This window comes from Emys orbicularis, chromosome 1 (assembly GCF_028017835.1).
Source record: "Emys orbicularis isolate rEmyOrb1 chromosome 1, rEmyOrb1.hap1, whole genome shotgun sequence".
Lineage (NCBI taxonomy): Eukaryota > Metazoa > Chordata > Testudines > Emydidae > Emys > Emys orbicularis.
In genome coordinates, this window is record NC_088683.1 from 250508558 (window position 1) to 250520603 (window position 12046).

The window sequence follows — 12046 nt, forward strand, 5'->3', positions numbered from 1 at the left end:
ACGTATTTCAGTAACACACACGTAGGAAAACTTCCATAACTTCACATACAATGAAAGCACATACAATCCAAGAGGATATTAATGTTCAACAGATCAAGACTTTTAAAATGATACCTCACAAGGAATACTTTGTACAAAACATATCATTATATGACTTGTATATATAGGTTTCAGTGGTGAATATGGGGGTTCCAGGCTGCTGCTCTGAGGTACAGAGTGCCACACTCTTCCAGTCAATTTTGAACTCCTTTGTTGTTTGTTTGTTTGTTGCTATCTTATCAGGCATTTCTATTTATAGTCACTGCTGAAAACCTCTCCATAGCTTCAAGAAATGATAGATTCATCTCATTAAAATGACCCAAACTGTGTCCATCTTCCAAGGAATGAAAGACACTGGTCCACGATTTGCAATATATCCTGTATCGTGTCAATAAATACTGTTCGACAGAGAGACTGATGTCAGATTGAAGGTGCAATATCTTGTGAACCATGAAGATGAGAAACACATGCTGGGATTCTCATCTTCCCAATGGTATACCAATTCCATTTCTAGCTCTGGTATGTCATGAAGATGGACCTTAGAACTGCATCATTCTCATTATCTATCTTTCTTTCTCCAAGCTTATTAGTGACACTAACCAAGCAGCTGAATGTCTCATGAGCCAATAAATTGCATATTAAAGATTTATATAATTTGATAGCTGGTATAAAGTATTTCTTTTAGGTAGAGCAAGCATAGGTCTCTATCTCTGACTTGATTTTTAGCTGTCAGTATTTTGAGAACAGCTCGAGTTGAAATGGGGGAGGAGGATAGCAAGAAAGTAATCTGAATAATATAATTTTAAGATCTGTTGTTATGACCCGACAGGGCTATAGATACTGCAACAAACCAGCGTAGTTTATTTATTGCTGGCCCCGCAGCAATAACTAGAAAGAAATGTTGATCTATGATGACTATTTGTGTCCAGAAAGTATTTTTGTCTTTGCTTTTTGGGGGTCAAGAAATTTTTTTAAGCCTAGAATTAATTTCTTAGAAAAAATTATGTTTAAGAAGTGTTAGAGCAATTGTGTATAAGAAGAGTTAGAGCTAATAAACCTGCATCTTAACTAACCACAGTTTGTTGCCTCTTGCATTCTCTGGACAACCAAATTGTTGTGCTTCATAACTTAGAGCCCGTGAGACTTGATTAGCCAAGAGGCACCTGAATGTTTTCACTTAAATACAGAATTTGTTTGACAAGAGATTTGTAGATTCTGAAACAAAAGAGCCCACTTAACCCTTTCTAATGTGCTTTAAAAACCAAGTAGTAAAACCTAAGAACTCCACTGTTTTCCTGAGCTGCCTTTACTATTTTTGTATCTCTACTCATTGAAGAGAAGTTGTTTAAATCAGAGAAATCTAGGTGCCTACTTAGAGGGAAAAGTGCAAAGGTTGTGTGTGTAGAGACATCTAGAATACATACTGGAGGAAAGAGCATAATTATGTCTAATGAAATTGGAAGAGAAGGAAGGTGGTGGTGAATCCCAGGTGACTCTAAAGAAAAGCAGGAATGCTGCCAATAGATGTGGTGTGGGTGTATATGAACAAATATCTCTAAGAAAGCTGCGTAGCTTCCAAAAGCGCTACTAGTCAAGAAGCACTGGAAGCGTAGAGCATTAGCGATGTATTTCTGAGCCTTAAACTGCATTAGTCACCTTCCTCTCAACCACTCTCCTCTACACCCGGGGCAAAGTGTTGATCCCAGTGGGAAGAAAAAAGCAGTTGCATTTTTACTTACTGTACAATGAGCAGTCAACTTGTGTGTGTACTTAGTAAAGCAAGCAGCAGGTGCAGGAAGAGAGGGGAGTGAAGCATGGCCTTTAGTGCTTCAGTGTGCACAGTTGCAGAGCGAGCACCTATAGCCATGGCCATGTGAACTCCATCACAGGTTTGGCTAAATTCTCTGGCAAGGCCCCCTGCTCACTGTGGCATTCTTGCTCAGCAGACTGATGATTCTGTGGCAGCTTCAGATAAACTAAAAACCTGAATTTTTATTGAATTAAATGTGAAAAAGAATAATCATTAGTTATCTCCTGTTACAGGCCTTCTAAATTTTATTCTCAACAAGTTGTAGAATTCTGTATTAGAAGCACGTAAGCACATTGTAGGAATTGTCAGGGGAGATAGGTTTTGGCAGCTAAGCAGGAGACAGCTGGGTCTCTTGGCACTCGAGGACGCGTGGGAGGCAGTTTGAGATTTTGAGGTAGGCACATTAGCTGGACGGTTCCGCTACAATTATCAGCAGTTAGACTGAAGCATAAATATCAGTCTTGCTTACTAAGTTTGTGCTGTATGGACATGAATCTATCAGTTCACTCCTCTCAGAGCTATTGTTCAGGGTTGTCTGCAGACTCATGCAGACATCACTGCACCAGCTTATATTTGATTCATGTTTGGAAGCTTATCTCTGCGACCATAAAGATGTAAACCTGTGTTTCTTGATTTTCAGAGGTTTAAAAATAGGTGCATTTTATGTTGTGGAAAGGTGAGGCACTTCTGGGCATTAACACATTAATTCACTGGCAAAAAAATTGATGGCGCCTTTTCATCAGTTAGGTTGTTGCACCAGCGGTTAAATTCTTAGCATACAACATATCATGTTGACTAAAAAGCTTATCAAATATTCATAGGATTGTTATTTTTGCTGCAAGTGATCCAGAAAGGGATTATTTCATTTCATTTTCTTTTTTTGGCAAAATTTGGATAATGGGAAAGGCTGATGGAATTCAGAAGGTGACTGATTGCATATTACTACCTCACTGCATTCTTTCTTCAAAGATGCTTGAGTTTGAACTTTACATCTGGTCTTGGGGCAGCAGCAGCAGTGAACCCCTTAGTGTTTGGGAAAATATTATAAGCAGCCTTGTGAAGAAGCTCAAGAATATAACTGATGATGTCAGGATATTTGCCTTTTATGTATGGAATAGTTTATTGCACATTAAAGAACACTCTTTTGTTAGTTGCTGGGGCCTACAAACTTTACTTACCAGCCTTCCAGTAGAAATCAACCCCAACGTTCTCTCTTTGGTAACCATAAAAGTAACGTTTTATTTCCCCCCCCTGCTCTAGCAACAAAGAAGAGAACGGGAAGCTCGAAGGCAACAAGAGCGTGAGCAGAGGCGAAGAGAACAGGAGGAGAAAAGACGGCTAGAAGAAATGGAGAGAAGGCGTAAGGAAGAGGAAGAGAGGAGGAGAGCAGAGGAAGAGAAGAGGAGAGTGGAGAGAGAGCAGGTGAGTCCATGATACAAGTGCATTAGGTTCATTGTTCTATTTTTTTAAAAATTAGTTAAATATAAAAGAACTAACACCGAGGAGTCCAGCCGACCTCTCTGTTGTCCTTGACAAAAAACACAGAAAAGTAGAACATAAAGCTCTATGGGGAAATAAAGTGACCTTTATGTTGCTTGCAAAGTGAAGTCTTAAATGTCGCCCACAGAAGGCTCTAAGCTAAATTTACACCCATCATTTGACTAAAATCCTCTGAAGATGGAATCTGCAAATAACTGAAAATGGGTTCTTGATTCTCCTTGTTGAACAGTAGCTCTCACAGGATCAGCCAGGTCCAGAAGACCTCAGAGGAAGATAGACATATTATTTGTAATGCTTTGGCGTGCTGGATGAGTTAAGTCAAAGGCTTAGTTATAACTCTGAATACGCGGAGTTGAAAAATGAACCCTTAACACTATATTAATTTGAGTTGTACAGTATTTTCCTTTTCTATGGGGGGGGGGGATCCACAGTCGTGTATGCCAATTCAGACAACATTTAGAATATCTTATGTACTGTAAATGTGCTCTTAATGTTTAAAGTACAAGTGAGGTCTTTCAAACTGTGTGTCACTGAGCTGTGGAACTTATGCATGAAACCTGCACACTTAAAAACCCGTTATAAACTTTAATCAGGGTAATTACTTTGTGTGCTCTGTAAATATTCATTCCAAATGAAGGGCCCAATCCTGCTTTCACAGATGTCAATACCAAAATTCCCAGTAATTTCGGTGGGAGCAGGATTTGGCCAGAAATATCTCACATCTACTTAAAGGTGTGGTACCTTATATTATGGACTGTTGCCCTTCTGAATGCAATGGACTTTTTGTTTTTGTTTTAAGACATTTTGGAGTGACGGGGCACAAAATAAAAGTTTGAGCCTACTGGGATGAATCAATGAAGCGTAATTTGCTTTTAGGCAGATGCCTTTTATCCCAAGTAGCACCTTAAAATGTTTAGATGCTAATTATGAAATCACAGAAATGCAGTGGCAATGATGGCAAACATTAACTGAAACAGTCAAATTGTGCCGCTACATGTTTTAAAGAAATGTAACACATTTCTTCTTTATTTTTCTTAACCTGACCTGTGGACTTGCCAGGGTTCCTGTGATAAGCTGGTGTACATCATTGATCTATCATTACACTTTTCTGTAGCTCCCGTCTCCATAGCACTGACCCATTAATTTCTTTATGCATACACTGTACGTGTGTGTGTGTATATATGTTGCACGCATGCATATATTACATACTTCCATTATTTGCATGATAGGATGTTATCTGCTTGGATAGGGTGCTTCATAGTTAGAGTTGGTATGGGGGCCTGGTGACATAGTGGGTAAACGTATTAGCTTTTGACCTCTCGATGTAGGCTAGGTCACAAGAGAAAGTGAGTTTGTTTGGTCTAAAATCTGTTTCCTAGTGGATGTTTGTTTGTGTCATAACCATCGCATAATTCAGCAAGATTGGCAGTGTCTGCTTAGGAGAGGCTTCTGATTGGGCTAGTAGGGGAGATGGCAGGTCAGGTGTGAGATTTGGCAGAGCCCCCGTGGGGAAGCTTGCACAAGGTCTGCCTATACTAAGCCTGGCTCTTGCTGTTGCTAACTGTTCATCACACAAGTGTGAAACACTAATTTTTAATCAAACTTGCATGTGATTTGTGTTGGCTGTATTGAGTAAGACTTGCTGTGTTTAACTCTCAAACTTTTAAGTGCATTTGCTTCTTTTGAAACCACTTTCAAAATACATAAACAAGCTGTGGCCCATGCCCTGAATATTACAGTGGTCCAAACCAGGATACATCAGCCAACTAAGAATTTTAGATTATAGGGTTTTCTAAATTGTTCTCTAGGCATTAATCCAGCACTAAGGGAATTTATTACTAAAGATGACTGGGAAAGTAGCTTGTGGTGTTCCACTCAGGTGGTTCTGATGCATTCCTTTTGAATAAATTTATTGCTGGGTAATTTCTATGTGACAGGAGTATATCAGGCGACAGCTAGAAGAGGAGCAGCGGCACTTGGAAATTCTTCAGCAGCAGCTGCTCCAGGAGCAGGCCATGTTACTGGTAACGCACTGTATCTGTTTTGTTCAGTAGCTATAGGATTCATTCATCTGGCCAGTCCTAGGCTTCCCTTAGTCGGACACAGCTGCACCTACTGTATGAACAATGGAGCTTGATTAAAAGGCCATTTATGCTAGCGTAGTGGGCTGACAGGCACACATGAGAAGTACTATGTGGTCATACTGCTTTCTGTGCAGTAAGAGGAGGATTTATGTTAAAGTTGAACAGTTTTGGTTTGGTGGTCAAGTTTTTGAACAGACCTTGGCATTCAGTGAAGAACTAGAGTGCTTATGCTGCAGATCAAAAGCACATGATATGTAAATCAACCCAAGGATACAAAGGCCTAGTGTTGTTCCAAATCATTGTTTTTTGAACATTACAGTGGATTTACCTTAAATAATTTTGTATTAAAATACATTTTGCTGTAGCTCTCCAGTTCCGTCAAGAATAGCAAAACACTCTCAACTTTCCCAACAGGAAACGTATATGCCATTTTGGTCCAAGTTAGTTCTCTATACCTTACACTTAAGGGGAAAAAATGAATTTTTGTTAATGGGATGGAAAGGGAAATACCTTCCATAAGTTCTGTGTCACATCTTGAATTACTCACACGTTTTCTCAAAGGAATACAGATGGCGAGAGATGGAGGAGCATCGACAAGCAGAGAGACTCCAGCGCCAGTTGCAACAGGAGCAAGCGTATCTCCTGTCACTGCAGCATGATCATAGGCGGCATCAGCAGCAACAGCAGCAGCAGCAAGAAAGGAATAAACAAAGCTTTCATATCCCTGAGCCTAAATCCCATTATGAACCTTCTGAAAGAGCACGTGAGGTAACTTTTGCTCTCTTATATTATTCCCATTATGTGCTCCTCTGACCTCAGTGATCAAACATCATCTTGACGGCTATGATTCTGTTATAATGGGGCTCAAAAGAATTGGAAGCCAAAGTACCAAAATGAGATGTTGGGTAGTCATTTCAAAAGTGACGTAGGCTCTTATGAGGCTCACTGTGGAACTTAGAAGCCTAAATCACTTTTGAAAATTGGAATTGGGTTTTTAAGTCATTTAAGGTACATCTGCACAGAACAAAATAAAACAAAGAAAACCCCATGGCAGCGAGTCTCAGAGCCCAGGTCAACTGACCCAGGCTCATGCTGCAGAGCTAAAATTAGCAGAGCAGATGTTCTGGCTCAGGCTAGATCCCTAGGCTCTGAAGCCCAGGGAGGCTTACATATAAAGGATGGAAAGAAAAGTTCTCAACGAGAGCAGTAGTGAGAACTGGTTTCAAGTTTGGTAAATCACAGTAGTTTCACCTACTTCATAGTGGACATGTATTTTGATCATGAACAGCTCTACTTCAAGTGCTGGTCCATCTGTGTATGTCACTGTGGGTGCGCATGTGCTCCATGCAGCTGAAGTTATAGAATTCTTGCAAGTAGTGTCTGCTGGTCTGCGCATGTGGCCTGGTCTTCCTTGTGCTTCCAACTGAAGGAATAAAGAGTGGAGCAGACAGACTGTCTCTCCAGTTCCTTCTTACCACTGCATGACCTTGGTTGGAACCTCCCATGTCTGCAGCTCTCCTTTGGATTTCTTCAATCTGTAAATATTTCAAAGATTGCCTTAGTGCCTTTTGTGTATAGTTCCTTACAATTAGTAAGTTTTTAATAGTTTTTATAGATTTTACCAGAGTTTTTTTTCCTAGTTAGATAGATTCCCCACCTCCCACATTGGATTATGCCATGGAGTAAGCCGTGAGGCCACAGTTGGATTCAGGCTGAAGGATTCCAGGTACATTGGCCTGAATCAACATGGAATGTGCCTCCCGTCACGAGGTCCGACTCTGTTGCAGAGCAATCCATACCCACAGACGCCCTGTTGTGGTCTGATTGGGAAGGCAAAGAATGCTTGCAGAAGCATAAGAACAGGTCTTCCTCTACGTCTGCTTCAAAGACGTCCGACACAGCTCTGCCTAAATCGAGCAAATCTGCTTGTTCAACCCCTAAGGGCTACTGCTGGCGGTACCATCACTGTCTCTTACTCTGGCCACATGAAGCCTCCCTCCTCTGCCCCCTTTGGCACGAGTGGATCCTACCCCTTGCTCTTGGGAGGTCAGAGACCTATACTACACCAGAACATGTCTTTGCTCTTCCCGAGCTTCAGTTTCTCCCAGCATCAGGACCTTGTCTTAGGAGATGTTACTGTTGACAGAAGCCTATCCCCTCTTCCATCTGCTAGCTGGGCCTTTCCTCTGTCGGAACCATTGGTATCTCCATTGGATCCAGAGCCTTTCTTCTCTTCTTTGGGAAAATCTGAACCACCAGAGGAGCTATCATCTTCTCCTCTGAAACATGTTAGTCCAGATAGGAGATCCAGAGCCTCCTTTGTACCAACCTCTATCTTGACATTTGCCCCATGCTATGGGGACCCCCACAACCTCCTCCTGACCCAGTGTACTGGCCATACTGGGGAACCTGGGACCTGTATGCCAGATATACAGAGCCCATGCTTTCTGCCATTGAGTCACTCCACCATTCCACTCCAAGGGAAAAGTCAGAATTTCCTCCTGACCCCATGGAAGAGGAGGACTATAAGAACCAGTTCCGCCAGTACCAACAAGGTTGTCGTCTTCAACTCCTGATGAAGCATCTCCATCCCTTCCAGATGATCATAAATAGCTCAGGATTTATTGCAAAGGGTGGTAGAGGAACTCCAGATCTCCCTCAAGGAGGTTCAGGACCCTCAACACAAACTCTGGGATATCCTGCAAACCACTAGATCCAGTCAAATAGCAGCTCCAGTTAGTGAAGCTAGTCTGGAAGCTGCTAGAGCAGTCTGGCATACATCAGCCACATACGCCGCAACCCGCAAGAAGGCAGAGAAACATTATTTCATTCCAGCTAAAGGAGTGGAATTTCTCTTTACCCACCCTGCACTGAGCTCTCTGGTTGTATAGGCTGCTACAGAGGCATCTAGACAACATCATCTTAAATCCACTCCTCCTGACAAGGAGGCTAAATGTCTTGTTGGGAAGAAACCAGCCTTTTTCTAGCCTTCAGTTTCATATAGCGAGCAATCAGTCTAAGACTAAGAACAGCTATCTGAATGATTCCAAATTCACAGACTTAGTAGACAAATTACCACAGCAAGACAGAGCTTACTTCCAGGCTCTTATTGAAGAATATAAGATGGTGGCCAGAACCACACTTTATTCAGTGGTTGATGCAGCAGATACGTTGTCTGGGTCAATGACAATGGCAGTTATTGTGGATATTTCTCTGAAAACATCCACTCAGTGTGCAGCAGCAGTCAAAAAAGTGAACAGAATGTTGGGACTCATTAAGAAAGGGATAGATAAGAAAGAAAATATCATATTGCCTCTATATAAATCCATGGTACGTCCACATCTTGAATACTGTGTGAAGATGTGGTCGCCCCATCTCAAAAAAGATATATTGGAAAAGGTTCAGAAAAGGGCAACAAAAATTATTAGGGCCATGGAGCATCTGCCATATGAGAAGAGATTAATAAGACTGGGACTTTTCAGCTTGGAAAAAAGATGCCTAAGGGGGGGGATATGATAGAGGTCTATAAAATCATGACTGGTGTGGAGAAAGTAAATAAGGAAGTGTTATTTACTCCTTCTCATAACACAAGAACTAGGGATCACCAGATGAAATTAATAGACAGCAGGTTTAAAGCAAACAAAAGGAAATATTTTTTCACACAACGCACCGTCAACCTGTGGAACTCCTTGCCAGAGGATGTTGTGAAGGCCAAGACTATAACAGGCTTCAAAAAAGAACTAGATAAATTCATGGAGGATAGGTCCATCAATGGCTATTAGTCAGGATGGGCAACGATAGTGTCCCTAGCCTCTGTTTGCCAGAAGCTGGGAATGGGTGACAGGGGATGGATCACTTGATGATTACCTGATCTGTTCATTCCCTCTGGGGCACCTGGCATTGGTCACTGTTGGAAGACCAGATACTGGGCTAGATGGACCTTTGGTCTGACCCAGTACATGTGTGTGTGTGTGTGTGTGTGGTAGAGGGGCCCACTGACTCTCCAGCTTATGCGGGAGCTGTGGCAATTAACTCTGGTGACCAGTCAGTAACTCTCGGGCTGAAGCTTTGACAAGAAGTGATTATTCAAAGTAAATCCTCTGTGCCTCAAAATCCTCAGGAGGAATCCTGTTTGGGGAGGAGCACAGCCAGTTGAGGTGGTGGCTGATAGCATGATCAAGCCAAAGTGGGTTTGCTCCCCACTCCAGTGAAGTCCAAGGAGGATTACAAACCCTCCTACGAGGGCTCTTCAAATTCCAAACAACAACAAAAATATCAGAAAAAAGATTCATCTTACCCCTGGAGTTGGACCTGGAACACTGGAGGAAAGCTCAGCTTGGAAAACAGGACTAACCCTTCCGTTGTCCAGACTGAAACAGAGCCTGTCTCTGTCTGGAAATGTATAGACCATCCCACTTTCAAACACTGTTGTTCCCAATCAAATTCAGATAGCGCAGCCTGTATACGTTCTGAAAGAGACATCACACCTCCTACAGCTAGAGGCAGTAGAGCCTGTCACTCAAGCCAAAAGGTGCTCAGGGCTTTATCTTATTTTCTTCATATCTAAAGAAAAGATTATAGTGGAGTCTGGTCCATTTAGACTTCAGGAGGCTGAACTGGGCAATGAAAATGACAAAATTTAGGATGGAGGCTCCAGGTTCCACTATTGTTGCAATCAATCCAGGAAACATTTTACTTATCAGTGCACCTGGCAGAAGCTTATCTACATATACCCAGTCACTATTACTGTTTGTCATCTGAGGTTGTCATAAAAAAAATCTCACCAGAGCATTATTGCCAGGGAACCATTTTCCTACTCCAGGCACATGGGTTCATATTAAACTTATAGGATCCCCTGGATCTTCGATGAGGATCATCCACTTAGAAGTTGAGATAGACACAAGGAGAGCTAGAATTTCCCAATGCAGGAAAGCTTGGACAGGAACCAGACAGTTGTCTCCGAGCTGTCACCCCTCACTTGTGCTACTAGAACAGGGTTTCTCAAACTTTTTTTTTGCTGGGACTCTCTTTGAAAATATTTCAGACCGCGATGACCCCTGCCAAAAGTGATCACCCCTAGCATACCATGCCACCCTTACTTCTGCACTGCTGATGGGGGCGGCGCTGCCTTCAGAGCTGGGCGCCTGGCCAGCAGCCGCTGCTTTCCAGCCACCCAGCTTTGAAGGGCTTGGGCTGTCAGCCCTATGCATGGCTGACAGCCGGCGCCTCGGCATGCGTGAAGGCTGACAGCTCGCGACCCCCTGGTAATAACCTTGCGACCCCCAGTTTGAGAACCACTGTACTAGAAAGAATGATCCATAATATCAAAAAGAAGGAGGTCCAGTCATTCTTATCACTCCAAAATGGCCAACAGCACCATGGTACTTGGATGTAGTGGAGATATCTCAGAAGGCTCCATTCCATCTTCACAGCAGGGCAGGAACTCCTGTTCTAGCATCTCGCTTCAGGCTACCTGAGTCCAACAGCTGGACTATTGAGCAGCAAGTCCTAAACATGTTGGGATGATATGCCAAAACAGTAGAGACTCTTCTAGCCTCACACAGGCATTCCTTTTTCTTGGCCTACAAAGGGGATCAGATGGATTTCTCCTACTGATATCAAGATAGAAGATCAAGTCTAGAAAACACAGCCTTCCAGCATTATGGATTTGGGCCTAACACCTTCACCAGGGCATGTCATGATTCATCACTAAACACTAACATAAAGGGATGAGATTCTTTACATCTGATTATTGGTTTGAGATAATGTGCTGCTTTGTCTTTCCTACCCGAGATCTACTCATAATGCTACAAGCTCTAACAAACCAATCCCTGTATATATTTTTTCTTGAGCCTCCTTGCATTTTCCAAGAGGATACAGTAGCTCATGGTATTCCAGAGTCATTGGTAGCCAAAGTAAACTCTGTTCCAAACCTCACAGGAAATCATTCTTCCTTAATTTCTCCCCCAACTTCACCACTTTAAAGAAAAAGCATTAATGATCTTGGATGTGAGGAGAACAGTTTAAAAAACATAGAACTGACCAGTTCAGGGAAACATGGTTATTCACTTACTACTACCCTAAATGCCCTGGCCTGAAATCATCCAAATGCTCCACAGTAACATGGAACAATTCCTTCATTGCAGAAGCATATTCAGATAAAGCAGTGCCCAAAGGGGATCCATAGTGGCCTCTTGAGCAGAAATCCACAAAAAGAAATCAATCCAGCTGCCACCAGGTCACCTCTCAACACTTTCATGGAGTAGTGCAGGATTGATCTCTGTTCCTGTGCAGCAGATCCTTTGGCAGGAAGGTGCGCCAGGCAGTGATTCCAAAACAGATTAATACTTCTAATTTTAGGGAAGTGGAAGAACATTTCCCATCTATCTGTCTTCCCTCTCTCTCCTTACTAACTTTTCCTTAGTACACACTTTGTTCCAGTTGTCGCAGACTGGGAGAGGTAAAGATCCAGAATGGAAACTTGGTCACCTGATTTCCTTTCTGGGACTGACCCCTCTTCCAGTTGGTGTCACCCAAAATAAGTTCTCCAGGTTACTATGCAATAGCCTCTATCTGTAGGGCCCATCTGTACAGTTAACACAGATAAGATCGT

General features: G+C 42.4%; 1 protein-coding gene across 28 annotated transcripts in view; it reads left to right on the top strand.

Moving 5' to 3' along the window:
- Nucleotides 1-12046, top strand: part of MAP4K4 (mitogen-activated protein kinase kinase kinase kinase 4) — a 249378-nt gene that overhangs the window by 188972 nt on the left and 48360 nt on the right. For 15 of the 28 annotated variants that reach the window (XM_065423695.1, XM_065423699.1, XM_065423694.1 and 12 more), the window contains exons 13-15: nt 3110-3271; nt 5287-5373; nt 5995-6201. In XM_065423695.1, the coding sequence (XP_065279767.1) occupies nt 3110-3271; nt 5287-5373; nt 5995-6201 (456 nt within the window). The remainder of the gene's footprint in view (nt 1-3109; nt 3272-5286; nt 5374-5994; nt 6202-12046) is intronic. The other 13 variants (XM_065423696.1, XM_065423705.1, XM_065423704.1 and 10 more) reach the window with 2 other exon arrangements.